General features: G+C 35.6%; 1 protein-coding gene across 4 annotated transcripts in view; it reads right to left on the bottom strand.

Moving 5' to 3' along the window:
• DOCK4 (dedicator of cytokinesis 4) overlaps window positions 1–20,450 on the bottom strand; it is a 253,451-nt gene that overhangs the window by 149,851 nt on the left and 83,150 nt on the right. For all 4 annotated transcript variants that reach the window (XM_086747731.1, XM_086747749.1, XM_086747741.1 and 1 more), the window contains exons 2-8: window positions 14,262–14,345; window positions 13,203–13,243; window positions 10,740–10,795; window positions 8,686–8,782; window positions 4,663–4,811; window positions 3,195–3,279; window positions 1,338–1,489 (exon numbers count right to left, since the gene is read on the bottom strand). In XM_086747731.1, the coding sequence (XP_086603857.1) occupies window positions 1,338–1,489; window positions 3,195–3,279; window positions 4,663–4,811; window positions 8,686–8,782; window positions 10,740–10,795; window positions 13,203–13,243; window positions 14,262–14,345 (664 nt within the window). The remainder of the gene's footprint in view (window positions 1–1,337; window positions 1,490–3,194; window positions 3,280–4,662; window positions 4,812–8,685; window positions 8,783–10,739; window positions 10,796–13,202; window positions 13,244–14,261; window positions 14,346–20,450) is intronic.

Raw genomic sequence — 20,450 nt, 5'->3', positions numbered from 1 at the left:
CAGGCCGGAATGAAGTATTAGTATTTAGCAGCTAATACTGTAACAATAGTTGCTTATATATGATTTCATTACCAATAAAAATCATTTTACTCAGTATAATCTTCATTCAAAGCACTGGTTAGTTATCTTGCCCAACTACAAAGCACAGACATAATTTTGTCGAATTCAGTCCACACAGTTCCCCAAATTCCTATTGCCATATGTAAGACAATAACTAGTAGTCATGGCTTCATACACATTTTAAGTAACACTTTTTACCCTACTAACAGGCTTAGAGCAGTAGTTGTTTCTTTTAGTGTATTTATGAGCTGTCTTATCTGAAGTGTTTACTGTTTTGAAGACTAGTCTTTCATTTCTCTAATGATCGGTCTTAAAGCAGATTATATTTGTTGCCTCCAGAACACATTCTTGCTATGGTGAGGACAGCAGACAAGAATACAGTGCCAAAAAACCAGCAGCAAATTATGAATGGGAACCTTCGGTCCAGAGGGTGATCTCCCACCACCACTGCACAAGCACTTTGTGGTTGAATCTTCCTGGCATATTCCTCAAACAGAACTTATAAGGCTCTTGCACCAACTCTGTTCTCCTCTTGGGCTCATATTTATTAAGTGCATCGTGGTTCCGCTACTGTACATTCCCATGTTCCGTCTCTTGGCCAGAAGTGTGCTCAGAGTAGAAATAACCACTGAATATTTAAAAATTAAAAGGTCATCAGGGGTCTCATAGAATTTAAGCTCTCAGACAAATAGAAAAAGAATGGTTCCAGGTTCATCTCCCAGCTGAAAAAAAGAGGCCAAACAAACCCTAAACGGAAGTGAGATCAGGTTTGACTGTTTCACTGAAGAACAGGCACCTCTTAATTGAAGTACAGTCTCCTTTTATAAAAAGACTCTTCATTCACTGATTAAGGACAGCCCTCCAGTCTCATGCACTTAGGAGAATTCATCTCAAATATTACAGAGCAAGCAACAGTTCTAAGTTTTGAATGTACATTGATTAGGAGAGAGGAAAATAGGGACACTGAATAATGACCTTTAGGCCACAGAGCTAATATTCACTCTGTATGCAGAGTGTAGGAACATACAGACATGTATGTATGTTCCTACACACACAAAAAAAAAACCCCTGAAAACTGAAATAGGTAAACAAGAGAAACATACATTATTTAAACCTATAATGATACTACAAACTATTAGGTGTAGAAAATTAACTTAAAAAAAAATGTCCAGACTATCTTTCAAATGTGAAATTTGTTACCTGGATCAAAACATACAGTGCATACTGACAAAAAAACCTGGGTAAAATCAACGTTCCAGTGAAACATCATGTAGTACCTGATGGGTCGATTTTCTTTACTATCAAAAAGTGAGAAGATTACTTCCAGTTCCTCTCCCAGATTGGAGCACATCAGACTCTTCATCTGAACAAAAAGATGGTGGCTGCTAGCTGGTACTGGTGTGTCTTTTTTTCGATGACGATGCTCCATCTAAAAATACCACAAACAGCACAGCAGCCAGTTTATATTAATGGTAAAAATCTCAAAACAAAAAGAGATAAAAACGTAATGTCAAACTATGTTCTTAATCCAAATTTATTTTTGAATAAAAATAATTTATTTTACTGTTAATTTGTAATATGGGGTGGTGGGGTTTTGGTTTTTTGTTTTTTTTTTTTGTTTGGTTTTTTTAAGTCTGAGAAGTCGAATGCAAGGAAATGACTTTCCCAGTGTTGCACTGCATCATAATTATCTCTACAAGAAAAACAGTAACCTCTAGAAGTTTACCTTTTTTCTACTCAGTAAATTCTAAGTCACTTTAAAGCTTTGTGCTATAACAATATAGTATTTCATAGCTGGTTTAAATAGTTAATGATCTGATATTCTAGTACGCAAACACACAAAAAAATGCTTTTGCAAGAGTCCAAATACCAGGTTTTTTTTAAATTGGAAAAAAGTTACATTCATATTTTATAATCTTTGGCAGACTGCTATGTAGAAGCTACTAAATTATCTTGATTTGACTTCACAGTATCTTCCCCATTTTAATCACCCATTAAGAGCAGGACCATATAAAGTTGTACTATTTCTCTCTTATATTGTACTAAAAATAATTTTGAACAGCAATCTTTCTAATCTACTTAGCCTTTAAACTGAAGTTATCTCAGGCTCCCCTCCCCTTTATTTTTGAAAGTGCAATCCATGAGTTCCATCAATTGTTTTCTGGGTTATTTTTCCTCTGTATGTTTCATCTTATGATTAATGGTTCCTCACTAGATTTCATCTAATGCTTCGACAAGATTCTGTAAGACTACATATGACACTGAAGTTGCCCAAAGGTATACTGACTCCAGCATGCAGAAATCACTATTAGGCCTGACATCAGAAGTTACCAACATAAGCTGTTAAAAATTATCAGAAACATATTATAATTTCAGCTCCACAGCAAATTGTAGCAATTTTGTTTTTGCTTTATTCTATATTTAAATACATAAGCTCACATAAATAAAATTTAGTCTAAATAAAAGCTTAGTCTTAAGCAAGTAAAGCTCAGAACTATATCTGTAACAGTTGCAGAACCTAAATACAAGCCAAAGCCCCATAAATTAACTGGCAAGTTTTCTTAGACCTCACTGGAGATTAAAGCAGAATAAGAAATATCAGCACTGGTTTTAGGAAATCAAGATGGGCTTTCATACCCAAAGGAGAGCTTTTCTATGCAGTTTAACTGCTATTTACATTAATATATTAGAAAAGACCAATAGCCCAGTATGATTAATTGTGACAATACTTGTACCATGAGTACATTATTTCCACAAATCTTATCTAACAGGACTCATGGGCCAGTTAAAGCTCTAATGAAAAAGAGTCTCATAAGCTCTAATTGATTATTAAATTCATGTTAACAGTCACTATTTTAATAATATATCAGAAAACAAAACTTTTAACATATTACACGTAAAATGAGCACGTGTGCATGCACAAATTTGGTATTGCATCAAGGCATTGCATATAGATGTAGAGATGACATAACTGTTCAAAATAAAACTTCTTTCCCCATGTTAAAACACATTACATTAGGAAACGCCAGTTTATTTGATCAAAAAAAGTACTTTTGGTTAAGCAGAAGAAAGCTGCTATCAAAACATCAGTATGTAACTGAACTGCAGAAATACTCAGTATTTTATTCACATACCAGCCTGTAAAGCTCCGTAATGCTGATTTCTTCAGGATCCACCATAGCGTATTCTTTTCTCGGAACTAAGTCAAGTCCCAGTTGTCTGTATGAGAAATGGAACAACAGTAAGTAGTTTTTACATATGAAGGAAATAAATTAACTAATTGCTTCCATTTACATTTAACAGAAACATTCCAACAAACAAAGTAGATGTTAACTGGTACTCTACAGTTGGTTTTGGTTTTGTTTTAATGTATTTTGGTTGTATTCACCATTCACAGGTGATTCCTCCTTTTCTTCACTTTGTAACATTAACAGAATATTTTTTTCCACAATTTTTAAATCTGTTTCACATTGTGGGCAACGTACAATGAATACTGTCCTGTGCACTACTGCAGACATTGTACAATGTGAATTGCAGTAGGATTGTCAATTTGAATGACAACTGTGGAAGAGAAGATGACAAGAAAATCCATCAAATGCCAAAACATCAGCTTATTTTTAATTTGGGCTGGATGGCATCAAAGCTGCTTGGCTGCATCTCCTGAACAAAATAATGAAATGAACTTGAATCAACAAGAATAAAACTTATTTTCAGCACAGCAGCAAGCAATAAAGATTAAGAAGAGGTATGGGGCAGTCACGTTGAATTTAGAAAAACTTGAAAGATTAGAAAGATTTTTTTTTTAAGTATGTTTTTAAAGAGTAGGAACTGACCACTTCAAAAACCATCACAATTCCACTCAGCACAGAAGTCTAAGCAGCTAATCATACACAGTTAATGACAGTTCTTCCACTACATTAGGTATTTAGGCTTTCAGATAGCAGTAGCTACAGAAAACGTTGAAATTCAGTTAATTCTACCATTGAATATTGCTGCATTTAGTCAGAGGTTAACTGAATAAATATAGGCTAGATAAAAGATTTTTGAAACAGCACCCAAATATCAAGAGGTATTTAATCTTTTTCTCACTTTTTTTTTTAAAGTAAGATAATACAATTTGCATTGGCTCTTATTAGTTATTCAGATAAAGAAAGATGTAAAGCACAGTAGCAAGATGTATGTTAGAGATGCCCATGTAGGAATTGAACTGTGCTACGCAAGTCAAAAAGGAAGCAATGTCAGCCAATATAGTTTCATTCAAGACAACAAGAGGTATGCTAACTGCATCACATAAGAGTCTGGCCAGGTGTATTTTAAAAAGACATAAAAGGATGCTGCAGATATTCCAGTGCAATTCTCTTACAGAAAGTACAACTGCTATGTAAAATAAACTGAGAGAAAAAAAAAAAAACAAATTAAAATGACAAGTCATTTGTCACGGTTAAAGCATAGTGCACAGAAAAATAATGAAGGTGAAAAGATCATTAAAAAAGGTAACGCATCTCAGAAACTCGGTTCTTAATTCAATATTCTACAATGAGTTTAAAGTTGTGACATTTCAATTAGATTACTCTATATTCATTTGTTATTATATTTACTCACTCATTGCCCCAATCCAGACGAGCAGTGATGTGTCGCTTGACATCCTTCATTCGATCATGGGTGAGATGGCCGACAAGGACCTGCCTTCGCAGGTCTAGGATTTCATTCATTATGTGCCACAGTCGGTGAAAGAGATCTCCCTCATTCCTCTGTGAGATAAAAATATAATTGCTTCTACATCAACTGTACAAGCTGACAAACCTAATAAATACAGATATGGGAGGGAAATCAATAAAATTCCTTCCTTATTCCCCTACTTACTCATGATCCTTTTTCTCCCCATCATCCTGTGACTATTTTACCCGCATGAGTTTGCATACAGAATAATTTCAGAGCTTACCACAGACCCTGTCTTTCCACCACACTCACTCCAAACTTTCACTCCAACTCCTTATGCCTCGTGTTAACACACTAGTTTATGTGATAGTTATGACAGAAATTCAACAAAAAAAAAAGTTTCATGACATAATACTATTTTATTCCAAGAGCATATTCATTCTGTGCTGTTGTCTCATCCAAACGTGATCATTTAATTCAAGACTACTTGAACTCATACACATAAGGGGATTAAAGGTAATAGCTCCTAACATTCAAACACTGAAACAGAGTGTTAATGTCCTATTAACTTTTTCCTGTATGAATATAACTGTACACACTATTGTCTAACTGTAAATATGTAGTATCACATAGACAGAATCTCGTCCCGACAGTTGTTCTTCATCCAACTGTGAAGTAGGAGGAAATATGTGACTGTGATTGCTTTTTAAACCACATCCTCCTACTCTAATTATACACCAGTTGAGGACATAAACAATTTCCCATAACAGTTTCCTCCCAAAGAAAAGTTCTTTTAACTCCTCTTTCACCAGTTCTCAGTGGTTTTACTTGACATAGTTTTTCTGAGAAACTTTGGCTTGAGGAAATTATTGCAACCTCCATGTAAGTGATGCATCACACAAAGTTGAAAAAACATTCCTATTCAGATTTGTTCTGCTAATTCTTGCCAAAAACCCTAAGCCCATTTCCCGTTTCCTTCTTCCTATGAACAAATAGCATAAAACCAAAACTTCGGCTACTTCTGCTGCACAATTGCTATGAAAAGCTAAAATTCGCTTACAGGCACCATTTCACTTACAAACACCACTGTCAATAACTTTTGTATTCCAAGGGCTCTGACACACTGCCATTTGATAAATCTACTCTTTTTTATTTCACATTCATTCACTTCATAAGCTGACTAAAATGGGCATTAATTTATTGTCTGTCTTGGCTTTCTCTGCGGAAAAAAAAGAAAGCTAGTGCATTTTGAATACACAATAATAACAGTAGTGAAGAAAAAAGTTGCCAAAAAATAAATAACTTCCATAAGAACAATAAGAATATATGAACTTTGTAAGTAGAAGAACACAAAAATGGTCATACAGTAGCTCTTGAATTAGGATCAAGAGACAATAAAGACTTTATAGGAACATTATAGAGAATTACGCTGATCGTACATTTTCATTTTTCCAGACATTCGTGTATAAAGATTTCATTGCTACAGTTAAAAAAAAAAAAACACAACTAATTGAATAAACACTAATTCAGGTGCATCTTTGTTTTTGGAATCTGATGATAAGCTCTACTGAAGTAAATTATTCATGTGAATACAAGAGATATTCTAGTGTTTAACAATACCATTAAGTTCAAAATAACATTTTCAGGTATCCTTTCTCTTCCAAAGCTTTAGATTTTGAGTTGCGTGTATCTCAAAGTGTTAAGTGGATCTGCAAGCAACCATGCTTGCTTTCTTGTTTCTCAAGAAACAGTTCACATTGCTTAATTACAATTTCACTGTCAAGTTTAAAATGGTACTGTATTACTTAGAAACCAACAGAAAGAAATACTTGATTTTGTAGGTTCTTGTATAAAAACTTTCACTAAGCAAATTAGCAAATGCCCCCAAAGGTCACCTGATTCGGAACAGCCTCTCTGAACACAATCCATACAATCACCTCAAAAAGGTAGGAGCCTGGCTACTTCTGCACCATGCTGACTTGCAGGAGGTCTATTGGCACCACTCATGGTTGCTTCTTATGTAGCAGAAGCAGCCCATGTACCAGCAGAAGGCAGCTAATCTTCTCACAATTTAAGTCATATTTATCAATTCAGCCATGAGCTAAGACGAGGGATTGGAGACTATGCAGATGCAAGTGAACAGGTTTTGATTACATTTAATGTGTGCACATGCTGCGAAGTTCAAACCATGGTTTGGTTTTAATGTAGTAGATTAGAAGGTCAAATGTTAAAAATCAAAGACAATCACAATGCAAACCACAATTTTAAACTAAAATATCTTAGTTAAACCTCTAAAGACAGAACTGTACAGTAAAACAAAATTTCAGCTAATGGAGGAAATAGGCATAGGAAAATGAAATTATAGAAATTATTATGGTTTAGATTATGATGTGCAAAAAAAAATAATGTTAAAAGATCAAGAACAGTCAGCGAAGGCTGAATTCAGTCAGAATAGAGAGAGAGTGAACAGGTTTATTTCTGTGTGTTGTAAGTACAGCGAAACAAAACAATTTCTACCTGTGATGGTAGCCTGTTAAGAGAAGGAAATGGTGAGATTTCTTACAGAAAAAAAGTCAGTCACTAGTCTGAAACCTCTCAAAAGAATCTCTCTCAGTGAAGAGCCTTCAGCAGGTTCATAGGAGACAACAGAGTGAAAAACAGTTTAGGGAGCTTGTATCAAAGACCCTATTGATATTGCACAACATTTTGATAAACAAAGAAAAAATCCACATCGGTATGATTTATATAATGGAGTAACAGTTGCTTAAATGACTGGTGACTCAAAGCCAGACTATAAATAGGAAACCATCAGGTGGCTGAGTTTGGAAGAATTTTCTCCATGCAAAAATGTTCGCCTATCCTAATTTAAAAAAACACACATTTTTATTGATATAATCTTTGCTTCAACTGAAGTTAAGGGAGGTAATTAGAGAACTGGAGAGGCCACATTTGCGGAGTGAGCACAACAGAGCAATGGAGTGATAAATGGAAGTCACAGAAATAACACACACCATGGGTGTTCTTTGAGAAAGAGAATAGTTGGTTATTGCTACTTTGTGTTTGGAACACTGTATTCAGTATATTGGAATACTGCTACTGGAATACTGTATTCAGTTCTTAGTCCAGAAATGCAACAGAAAATACAACATGGCTTCAGAAAATGGGAACGGTTAAGGCTAAAAAACACAATTTAAAGGTAAATATGAGAAGATTACTCTACTAAAATAGTTAAACAGAAAGCTAAGACTGTAAGTATCTATTAAAGTGGAACAATTTCATAGAGTAGCATTCTGTAGGGAGTTGCAACAGAATTACTAAGACTGGTATGAGCAAAACAGAAATATATGCTTAAGTACAAGAGGAAATGACAGAAAAAGGAAAACTGATAGCTATAGAACACTATAAGTACAATTTAATTCAAACAAGGAGAGAAAAAACTGACCTGAAGATGTCAGGGAGAGGGAGAGAAAGACCAGAGGAAAAAAATATTCAGATAAGGAGAACAAGAGAACCACGAAACATGAAACTTTTACTTATGAAATGCGAGAGAGGAAAGAAGTTCAAAACCAGAATCCACTTCTGTAATGTGTGGTAGGTAATTCCAAAATAATTTCAAATCCAATCACTATTGCTAATCAAGAACCATTCCCCAGCCTCCCTCAGCAATGAGGGCTCAACATCCCTTGATGTCCGTGTCATATACAAGTGAACCTGGTCAAGTAACATGTAGACATCTCAGTGCTTCCGAGTGTGTGGATATGAGAGGAAATAAAAATCTATAAGAAAACGAGTATAAATCAAATCAACTGTCTGAGAGATTTTCCATAATATACTGTGTTTCTGTATTTCAATAAAATACCAATATATTTTTCTGAAATACATACTTAAACTAAACTAGAGCATCTAAACAACAGTGTGTCTTTTGAGTTGGCATTAAATCAAAGCAACATTATTCAGGGTACTTGCCACATAGAGTTGTTTCCACATCACTCCCCAGTCTCTTAAAGTTGATGTCATTTCTGTAATAACAGAATCTTCTGTTGGAATAACCATTTCAAATTGTCTGTAACATGCAGAAGAACACATGATATTACACAAGCATTACAAATCCCATTGTAGTTACTAATATAAAGACTTCCTCCTGCCAACAGTGATATCTATCAACCTACATGGGTGCTCCTTAGAACCAACGACACTTTTATTTGTATATTCCATTTAATCCCCATGGAAAGTCTGGGTTCTAGAGAAGTCAAAGTGAGTTTCTTGCTATGAGATAAGCATGTCAAAACCTACTTTCATAGCAGAGTAACTCCCAGTTTCCAAATAGATCTTGCCACTTTAGCTTAGACTCCTAACCAGTGACTGTTGCCGCTCTTTTTCACATCTCTGTTTACAGAAATAAGACAGAAAGTGGTATTCCTTCAACTGAAAGAGGATATAAAAAAAAAAAAAACCAAAAACTAGTACAGTGTGAGTGAGTTCTTTTTTATCTGATGCTGTCCAAGAAAAAGCTAGGTTGGTTTGGTCAAGACAAAATTCTTCGCCACACCATCATTTTACACGCTATCATCACTACCACTTGGTTCTCACGCACAGTACATTTCAAAGGTTTGCATTCATACCTGGATTACTCTTCTCATAATATAATTTCTCTCTTACATTTCAACATAACAACGCGACAGCCCCTAGCCGTGACATGCTGTAGGGTATGTGGCCTGAATGGGAAACCCAGACTAACGAAGAAAATAGAGGCAAAGATTTAACTGTTTCCAAGTACCGTCATGGTGTCTTCTAATAAAAATCATTCTATCTCTAAGTTTCGTTTTATTGTCATGGTTTACAACAATTTTATTCCACTGAATCTTCAGTTTTATCTACAACCGCTTTTAAATGAGAAAGGATTGTAGGTTATGACAAATGACATGTGGCTTGAACTCTGTAGCAAACAACAGACTGTTTAACAGTAATGTGGAGCCATTTTCACATGTGGCAACCAGTCTTTTTTTTTTTTTTTTTCTTCTCTTTAATATGATTACAGTCTTCCCGATTATTTTTGCCCATCACACAACATGGACCTTCTACACACACATTCATGTTTCCAAAATAAAGGTCACCTACACCAGATGTTTAGGCCTCCAGCTATTATGAGGAGAAATGTCTTTACTTAAACAGGTTTCAAAGTGTTATGTATGAGGTCTATTAATACATCTAAATAAATGATACAGTGTGAAAATAAAACTTTGGAACAAACCATGTTGAAGTAAGATTACTGAAAAAAACCAAAAATTTTAAAGTGATACTGTCAAGGTAAGTATTAAATCTGAAAAAAAAAAAAACCACAAAAAAAAACCAAAATCAGTTTTTCTTTTAGTCAAGACATTCGAGTTCCAAAACAAACAAAAAAAAAAATTTAACAGAGTTTTCTGAGTTTTATTAACTCTTCTAAAAATGAAAAGCCGTTCTAAAAAAAAAAAAAAATATATATATATATAGGTTCTTCACCACCTGAAAAGAATTAAAGGGGAAAAAAAAATCTCTATTCATTCACAGTTTTTGTGAAATCTTTTGCCATTGAACTGAAACATCATTTTAGCATTTTTTTTTGTAAAATGCCAGCTGTCAGCCATGGTACAGCTGCTGTCCTCAAAGAAAACAACTAATCTTAAATGGCAGGTTAATAGTCAGCTTCTGTACAGAATAACAACTTCTAATTAAGCCAATACCTTTTTCAAGCCAAACTTAACACAAGAAAGTGAAAACATGCAATCATTCTCTCTTTCCTCTACATAATACAGACTGATATTCCCAATTGTGCTCTATGTCTTTTCAGAATATGTCAGTCCAACTTTATGACCATGCAGAAGGTTAGCTAAGGACAATAATTTCAAGTCCTGCGGCACTAAGTTGAAGTTAAGATATTATAACATAACAAAAATCACCACTTAACGTTATAAGCAAAAGATCTTTGGTACAAGTAACTGACCGTGTTTAAATATTTGAATCGAGAACATTGCACTCACCCTTTGTTCTTAACACATGCATTTTTCAAGTGAATGTAGTTGGATGGAAATATGCCCTGAAAAATAAAATAGTGTAGGTAAAAACAAAAAAAGCTCCCCTTACAAGAATTTGTAGTATCATTTAGCATCATTTAATATGCATATTCGTGCTGAATTAAAAGTCCTCTAAATAATTACAAAACACACACCAAAAAAAACCTGCAATATAAATTCAGTATAGATCTAAAGGAAGCTAAAATGCCATATTCTGTAGATTTTTAATCCTTCAATACTTCCAAAAATTAGAAGATAAACATGTGTAGAATATGGAGAAGATTGCCTGAGAGCTTACTTATCCTAAATGTTTTTATTAATTATTCCCATCCTGACAAGAAATGAACCAACTGTGAGGGGCAATGTCTTACCAACATCTTAAAAATAATATCTTCCCATAGGGATTGTCAACATAAAGCAAAACAAAGTTAATGAAGTTCAATAAAAATAAAGTTAATAAATAAAGTAAAAATAAAGTTTTATTTGGTGGCTACTATGCCCTGCAATGCAGGGGTAAGTGGTGGTAGATGCCTACCAAAGAGCCTCAGTGTCCTGACAGAAGCAGGCCTTTCCTAGTTATTTAAACCTCTCCACTGTTCTTTTGAACAGATAGCATTGTTGCAACAGTCATACTGCTCTTACAGAGCACTAACCTTCATAAATCAGAATAAGCAAAACGAAGCAACTGAGCTTCAAGCTTCTGGCTGGGAACACAATACGCGACAGCTCATTACACAATGCAGCGGGGAAAAATATATCTATGTTCTCCCTTACAAACACAGCTGCATACAGCTTTCATTTGGGATGACCATGCTCCATTTTCTTTTAATATAAACAGACATTAGATCTTTGACAAAAATGCATTTACTATGTAGAGGCAACTGCCTTTGTGAATGCTCCTACTCCTCGGTAATGTGAAGTAGTTCAGGAGAGCCTCTCCCAAGGACAGGAAGACGTACGGCCTTGCGCTTGTAACCACGTGCCAGAAAGCAAAGATAGCCGCACATGCATGCTTACTGCAGACCAGCTGCCACAGATGATTTCTTTGAACATCAAAGCTGGCAGAATAACAAGGGAAGAATCTTGACAGAGCAATACCAATAACAAGCGGAGTTACAAGGTGCTTTTATTATGTTACTTTTGGAGAGACTCCCTTCCAAAATCCAATTCAGAGAACTGTTTGCATTCACACTAGAAAAGTAGAAAATAGATCTCATTTCTTCACACATCAAGTCATGTTTAGAAAACCTATTCATAACTTTTATCAACACATTTGACAGACCACAAAGCAAGACTGACAGCAAGCATGTGGTGAGAATTGCAACAAAAGACACAGAAGATGCAATAACAAACTGCTCATGTTTTATAAATCAAATTGCAATATATATCAATGAGGTCAAAGTAGGAAACATCAGATTAGACTCTGTGGCTAAATTTATTGTTCACAATGACCTTCCACACAAAGCAAAGAAAATTTATGCGAGCAGACAGCAGGCCAGAGCACAAGAGGCCAATGACTTATGATACAAGCCTCTAGAAACTTTAAATTAACGTATATGTGCCCTATTTGACAGCTGAAGAGGTTTGTAAATGAAAAGAAAAAAAGAGTGATGCTAACAACGCAGGTTAAAGGAGCAATAGATAATTTAAGATCTTTCTACAAGGGCTTTAATAAGACTAAAAACTCTTGTAGTGTACTGTGGGGAGAAAAAAAAAAAAAAAAAGAGGAAAGCTTGAAATGGTTTCCCATAGGAAAAAAATCTTTACAGTCACAGAGGCAAGTCAACAGGAGAGACTAAGAAAACAGAAAGACAAATAAGATAGGTAGAGTTTATTCAACATGAACAACTGCTGAAATGTTAATTTCATAATATTTCATGTCTGAATGAAGGAAAAAAAAACAGTGGAGGCTGGTTTAAAGTGCAGTCAGCTATACTACTATGAAAATCAAAGACTACATACAAAAGAAAAGTAAAATGAACCATATATTCTACATGACAATATGTATCAACTCAATTGATATAACACATGTGGCTCCTATAAACTAGCTGTCTCCAGTGGCTGCTCTAAATTAATTCGTAACATCAAGAAATATACACAGTCTAACCAACTTTTCCAATAGTATTTACAATCTATATTCTCAGTAGTCTTTTCCCTTTGACTTAGCTTCCTCTGACTTCACAATCTAAAAGTCAGAAATAAAAGGAAATTCACCACAGCCTTGGATTTGTGAAGTGTAGCATCTTCATACACAGCAGCATTTCAGTATTGTAATCCATATCCAAATCTAATTAAAACAATGCCAATAATACACTTAACACTAAGCTCTAGTTTTAAGAGTAAATATCATATACTTCCAGGGAGACTAAAAGCTTCTAAAAAGTAAATACACATTTTTGCCAAGAATGTAAAAGTGCAATTGACCTTTACCTTAACATTGGGGTTTTTTAAGGCAAATCCTCTGTACCATCCTGTGAAGAAAGAACACTTTGTTTTTTAAAGTATGCAAATCATTTCCACATGTAAAACAGATTTCATCTTTCCCTTTTGGACAGATATGACAATTACACAGTCCCGTCAGACTGCACTCACTTAAAAGACTTCCCATACAATGAAAGACACTTAGCTTAAATCAGCTCATATTCAGACGACTTAATTCACACATTTTCAGGAATTACTCTTTAACCTTGTATCCCCAAATGTTTTTAACAGCGTAACCCAGGTATATTTTGCACCAGACATTACAGCAGATAAAAGGAAAATGTTTTCATAGTCACTGTAAACACTTACAAATCATTTTTGGTCTTCATGTTCTAAATCTATCAACCACATTACTATACAAAATTCATAATGTACCTGATTCAAAAGAACAGATTCTATCCCTTCTATTAGAAAATTTCTTACAACATTGACAGTATATAATCCTGATACGAAAACAAAAAATACCTATATAAGCTTAACCTAAACGACAAAAAAAAAATCACGTTGACAGATAAGCCTTATGTAATGTGTTAAGGAGGTAGATTATGAAAAAAAAAAATTAACTATTTCTCTCACACTAATAACAGACATTTGCTAAAATCGTATTAGTTTTCTCTGCCTCAGAATAGAGGCAGAAGAGAACGTTTACACTGCTTTAATATGTAAACTTATGACTTTGAGTTCATTTGAAAGGGTCCTGATGGCAGCCAGTCTCTGCTTGCAAATACCAAGAAAGTAGAAGAATCAAAATGAGAACTCCTTGCTGCTTTAACTGTTATCTTCTGTGAATGTTTATTATACTGAGAGATTAAATAATGAACTGCAAATTAATTAATACAGGGATTAGAGGTCATTGGACTTGTAAAAAAAAAAATGAAGAGGCTGGAATGTGTTATCCTATTGACTTCAAAAATGTGTTAATTTAAGAAAATAAATGAATAGTAATGGGGTTCAAATCAACAGTATACAGCAGTTCATTATCACTGCATTTCCAACCTGTGAACTCACCATCACATTTCTCTAATATCTGAACGGTGTCTCCAATCTCCAGTGATAGGCCATGTGGGACTGTCCCTCGAAAACCAGCTATTACTGAAAAAGATAGTAAGTTCCAATTATTTATATCATTAAATTATAAATTATTATTCTTCTTGTTAACAAAGACAGTATATTAACAAGGGAACCTGGAACAGGTTGCCCAGAGACGTGGTAGATGCCCCATCCCTGGAAACATTCAAGGCCAGGTTGGATGAGGCTCTGAGCAACCTGATCTAGTAGGGGATGTCCCTGCCCATAACAGGGAGGGTCAGACTAGATAACCTTTAAAGGTCCCTTCCGACCCAAACTATTCTATGATAAGTGTCAGAATGAACAGGCTTAATGAAATTTAACAAGCTGTAGAAGGAATCTGAGGTTAAGCCACTCTTATAAGCAGAAAATTTTAAATGCAGGACTTGAAAAAAACCCAAAACACTTTCCGATGTACTATACACGAATGGAAAGCTTGTACTGGAGAATGTTGTTAGCTAGACCATAACCACCCTGCAAGACAGACACTGCTCTATTCCAAATGCTCACACTAACACACATCAAACCTCGAAAGTGCCAATATTTTTGTTACCATCTATACCACCCACATGCTACAAGAGGAATTCGCGTTTGCTTAATGGATGCTATAGACCCAACACTCCATCTAATCCCAAATGTGAGGAAATGGTTAGGGGGTGGACACCAGTAAAGTGCGCTGTTGACTAAAACACATTAAGTGCATATGGAGTCTTCCCTGCAGCCTCCCCCCAAGCTGGTGACAGCCAGGTCATGACCTGAGGCTGGGACGAGCTACAGAAATGGGCTTCCCTTGCTGGAGATAAAATGGGCCTCAGAAACAAAACCTCCACCCAAGCAGTGATGTTCCCAACTACTTAAAATGGTCAAATTTTAAGTCTTATACTGTTAGGGCTAAAAAAAATAGCCAGCTATTTTTCACTCAGAACCAAAATATAATACTCAAAAGTCACTCAAAATGTTCATTCCTACAAATGCTTAAAATCCATTAACGTGCTAGATAGCAATAAAGCTACTCAACCCTATGCTTACTATATTCAATATTCTGAATTAAAATACTGCCTAATTCAGGCTATGAGACCAAGCAATAGTGGTTTTGATTCTCTGTATTGTGATATTCTTTTGGGGCTTAATTTTGAAGTTGAAAAGGAAAACAGCATCCTACCAACATCAGCACGGCACAAGGCACAAAATTACTCAGTGGCCTAACAGCAATCTTGCTGCTACCAAATATCTATCAATCTAGATCAGAAAAATCCAAATCTCACAGCAAAGTAAAAAAAACACCCACTCAGAGGCATAAGAACAAATCTTCACATGTGAAAGCCAGAAGGAAGCCCCATGCGTGCAGATATGCATATAAAGTAACTGCTCTTCCACCAAAGGACCTGCAAGATTTTGAGGCACAAAAATCCATCTTAGTGGCTCTTGCCTGCTGTCGGAGGTCTCCCTCGACATAGGCAGAGAATCCCCTCAAACACAATATAACCTGTCATCCACTGCCCGGTGCTTGTCACATTGCTCAGAGGCAGCAGGAGAGATTAGCTGTCAGCAAGCACGAACGCTGAGAATTTGTTTGTGAATCTTTGCCAGAAAGTTCCAGATTTTAAGAGTAAACCAATAGGATACGTTTTATACTACAAGATGGCATGTACAAAAACATAAAAATACATTTTTGTGAAATCTTTCTTCAGAATCTGAAGGCTTCAAAACTCACTGAATTCAATCACCACTTCAATTATCTCTAAATCATCACAGTGCATAACCCACGGTCTTGATTTATCCCTTTGAAAAAACGCCTGTGAGATTACGTGCCTGGTCAGTCCCTAAGAGTTTGATAAAACATGGGACCAGTATTTGTACCATTAAGCTTTTTTTTTCTTTCCCAAGGCATGTGTATTGAATCAATATCTATTCAGTTTGCTGCTCCTCCTTCTCTCCAAAGTATTTACATAAAAATAAAATACCCTTAGATAAGCACAAAGAAATAAGTTACTTTGGTTCCCCCACCATGATCAAGTACATTTTTAAAGAGAGTTAGTTACAAGATAGAATTTTTACATTCAAAAAGTTTGTCTAAGAGTTGAAAAATGAGACTTTTTAATTCTTACACAATGATCTGAAAATGAAAGCAGCTTATTAACTATGAAGAGATTAAAATAGAAACACACACACACTCTCCTTCCCAGAACATCAATACAATGTGCATCTGAAGTCCTCCATAGCATTGGAATGATGGATGTCATTCTGGTCACCTTTCTAGCTTGTAAGAAACAAAAGTGAGTTTTAAAGCCTGACAAAACAGCACGCACATACATACAGCCACTCACATACATACAGCCACTGAAAAAAATAATTAAAGAATTAACAGAACTAGCATGCAAAACCAAACTAAATCCTTGTGTCTTGTTACACTTGTGAGATGTCTTATTTTTAAACTCCATGAGATAGAGAATGACAGTAATTTTCTCCTTAAGAGCCAATATATCCTGTCACATTGTTATGATCTGACTTTGCTGTGACATTCAGTTTTCATTACTAAGTTACTAGATCTGTTGAAGTCTCTTTTTTCTTAAGAGAAGGTTTTTTTTTAAAAAAAAAAACACTTTTAGGACAAAAAAAAAAGATTGAAATCTGATACAGTGTAGAAAATAGCTAGAATTCATTTTAAAGCACATATAGGAAAAAAAAAAAAATACCCTGAAATACCTTCTAGAAGGATGGCCTGCAGAGTACCAGAAAAAGAAAGAAAGAAATGAGGGCATCACCTGTACCTGAGCCAGTACATTCACCCAATCGACTTGCAAAACTCTGGCTGGATTCTTGCAGAGGTCTTGGGGTGAGGTCAGGCTCAAAACAGGCAGCCCGTGGTCTTTAGCTGTGCCACTCAAAACAAAAGAGCACAGTACAGCAGAGAATTTGGTGCAAAGCACAGGAATCCACAGAGGAACTTCTCACACAAATTTTTACTCAGCTAATTTTCTACTAATCAAGTCATGTTACAGAATAGGGACTGAAACAGAAGGTCTTTTCATTCAAGTCTTTTTAGATTATCTGTGGGGTACGTACATAAGACGACTACATGAAGGATAACACCAAAGTTGCGGAAGGAGGTAGAGTTCCACCAGAGAAGATCCCAGGGTTCAGTGAGCTAGGACATAGAGTTCTTAACCAAGTCCTTATACAAATTTGATGTACTGAACATCTCACCCTTTTTACCTCCAACGGTCACATTGTTCTCCAATACTTTGCAGATGCTCCTTAATTCTTTCTCCTTAGTAGTAGTAAGTAAATAATTAATCAATCTGTGGTGATCATGGCTACAGGTGTTCTCAGTCTAACTCCAGAGCAGTACACATTTACCGTATTCATAGAACTGGACTATACAGCCATCAGCGAGCCATATCCATCAAATCTGCACCATTTTCATTCCGATAGTGACAGCGGCTGGTGTGGTTATCACATTCCCTCACTCGCATTGCACCTAGATAGCAGAGAACTTAGAAAAGGACAGACAGGAAAAGATAAAACTACTCTGAATATAGCTCACCTACTAATATCTGCAGACTTTGCAGACGTGTTGTCCACATACTCGTCCCCAGGGAGGTATGTATCAAAAGTATTTATATCTTGATAACATTTTTTTGGTCATTTCAGTACCTAAAGATCATATAAAACATCCTGTTTGTGTTTCAGGCACAGGCACAGTGATTGATGCCCTTTTCAATCATCTCTCAGCCACAGGAGAAATGTGGAACTCCACAATAAAAGTCTGTAGGATATATTCTCAGAAGTAGTTTGGAAACTGAGTTCAAATACAGCAGCTGGGTGGCATTATTAAATATTTTCTTGCTGCCAAAGGGTACTCGAAGGACAGGAAAGCAAGACAACACCACAAAAATCTAATCCATACAGAAGGCAAAATTATATGGTGAGAACTAGAGTGGCATACAATATTAAAGCAGCTTTAGGTTTAACGCCAAGTTTAAAATTATTCCAGAGTATCACAGGTGCAGTGAACTGCAAGCAATAAACCAACCCATTTCCGTGAGAATTATGGAGAGAATGAGAAAGATAAGGACCTGTATGAGATAATAAATCAAGTTACTTATTTATGATTAACTGTTAAAATTATTCAAAAGTGCTAATATTTTTCTTAATATTCTTCTTCTATATTTCAATAGAACAGAGTCAGTCTAGTCAAGAACATGGCATAAGACCTCAGAAGACATCCGTTCACTACAAGGACACAGATCTGTATGAATAATTGGAAAGAGGTTTCCAATCCTTACCTTCATATCAGATCACCATTACAGCTGGGAAAAAGAGGAAAGAAGGAATAATCTGAGGGAGCTCTGATGTTCAGCTTCTCAGAAGCAACTTCACCTTTCTGCTTTCATCCAAATCACTGCCTGACTGTGCTCGCTGCTGGACAGTTTCACATATGCAAGCGCCTGGTCTATAAAAAGATCAATCCAAGCCCAAGGCCTTAATTAAAGCCTAAACTAACTTTTTTCGGTGCAGCAACTCACCCTTTGCTCATCTAAAGCATAGATAGCATTACTGTTCTAAAAAACAAAACCAAGATTCTTTTTCTACTTGAAACTAGCGCATTCAAATCTTACATGTGACTTGGCATTATAAAGATGCATTTGGGACTCACCAAGAGAATGTTGGGCTTCATGGCTGCCTTTTTGTTTATAAGATGAAAATGCCTTCCCATAAAGGGTACAATGTGACATGGTGCTCAAGATGCTCCCTTACCACAAGTTAAAATTAAGCTCAGCACTATGACAGGAGATAGGCAGTACAGTGCTGCTCCTGGATGAGTAGCAGGACGTACACCTCCATGCAGAAAGGAATCAATAGTAGTAGAAGCAACATCTACTGCAAATAACACCTCAAAAAAGAGTATTTGTACCACAATAGCAGACTCAGGTTTCACATAATAAAACCAGTCCTTCAACTGAAGAAAGGGGGCAGCGGGGAAGGATATGGGGGAGAAAAAGTTTAATTATTAAAGCAATTATTAAAATAATTTCTTGCCTGAAATACCTAGAGATATGCACATAAGAACTAATAAGGCACACATTGTTGTTCTTTCCTCCTAACAGATGACCAGAAGCTATTATTGATTCCAGATATTATCTGCTATAGTTGAAATCAGGTCCTCTGGGTGGAAAAAGCAATTTTTAAAGTTTTTATTCTGAATTTAAAGTGTTGTTCTTTCACCAGATTGAGAGTTTCAGGTACAATCATCTCAATCTTTTCTATTTAACAGGTGAAAAAAATAATCAGAAAAGTTGCAATAAATATAATTGGGAAGTTTCTAATGGTAAAAAAGACAGCTTTGAGTTTAGTTAAAATTTACTGCTGCTTATTTTCTTTATGATGGAGAATTGAGCTTGTTTTCATGCAGTTATTTAGCTACTAGAGTAATGATGTATATATATTTCCTTTGACAAAGGTTCTGATTCAGTGGTCTTTATTGCAGAAATGCAAAAAATATCCTTTGATATGTACTTATGGACAGTAAATACAACAGACATTTGGCATTGTGAGCAGTTGCAGAAAATTCAAGATCAGAGAGCACGTCATCAGGACAGTCATGAAAAAAAAATTATCAGACCAGCAACTCAACCCAGGATGCTGTTTGCAAACTCACTTCTGAAGCTACTGACCACTGGCAAGCAATGCAAACATCTGGTGGTACAGCTGTCAGTATTTTGTGGCACAAGGATCTCATGAGCCAAACACTATATTTCTGTGTTCAACAACCATTAATGGGTATTTCTTCTGTGGATTTGCCTAAATCAGGTTTTATATGCATCATAATGTCAGTGTCCACAAACTCGCAGTAAGTTTTCCTGTTTAAATACGCTTCATGGAAATAAAAGTCTTCCTTTTGTTTTACAGTGCCACTTAAAAATTCAAGTCCATGTCCCCTTGCTCTTGTGGGAAAGTTTGAATAAGCAATCTCTTATCATCCTCTCCACACCTTAGCTGTACCTTTTCCAGGATGAAGTTTTTTCTCCTCAAAAGAAGCTGAAGAACCTTTTGAGATTTCTAAACAGGCAGAATTTATAGAAGCATAAACACACACAGGCAATGGCCAAAGCTTACTGTACAAGG

The sequence above is a fragment of the Chlamydotis macqueenii genome, chromosome 1 (genome assembly GCF_036417535.1).
Source record: "Chlamydotis macqueenii isolate bChlMac1 chromosome 1, bChlMac1.mat, whole genome shotgun sequence".
In the NCBI taxonomy this organism is placed as follows: domain Eukaryota; kingdom Metazoa; phylum Chordata; class Aves; order Otidiformes; family Otididae; genus Chlamydotis; species Chlamydotis macqueenii.
Note: the sequence above shows the minus strand (reverse complement) of the source record. Positions and strands in the feature narration are given on the sequence as shown.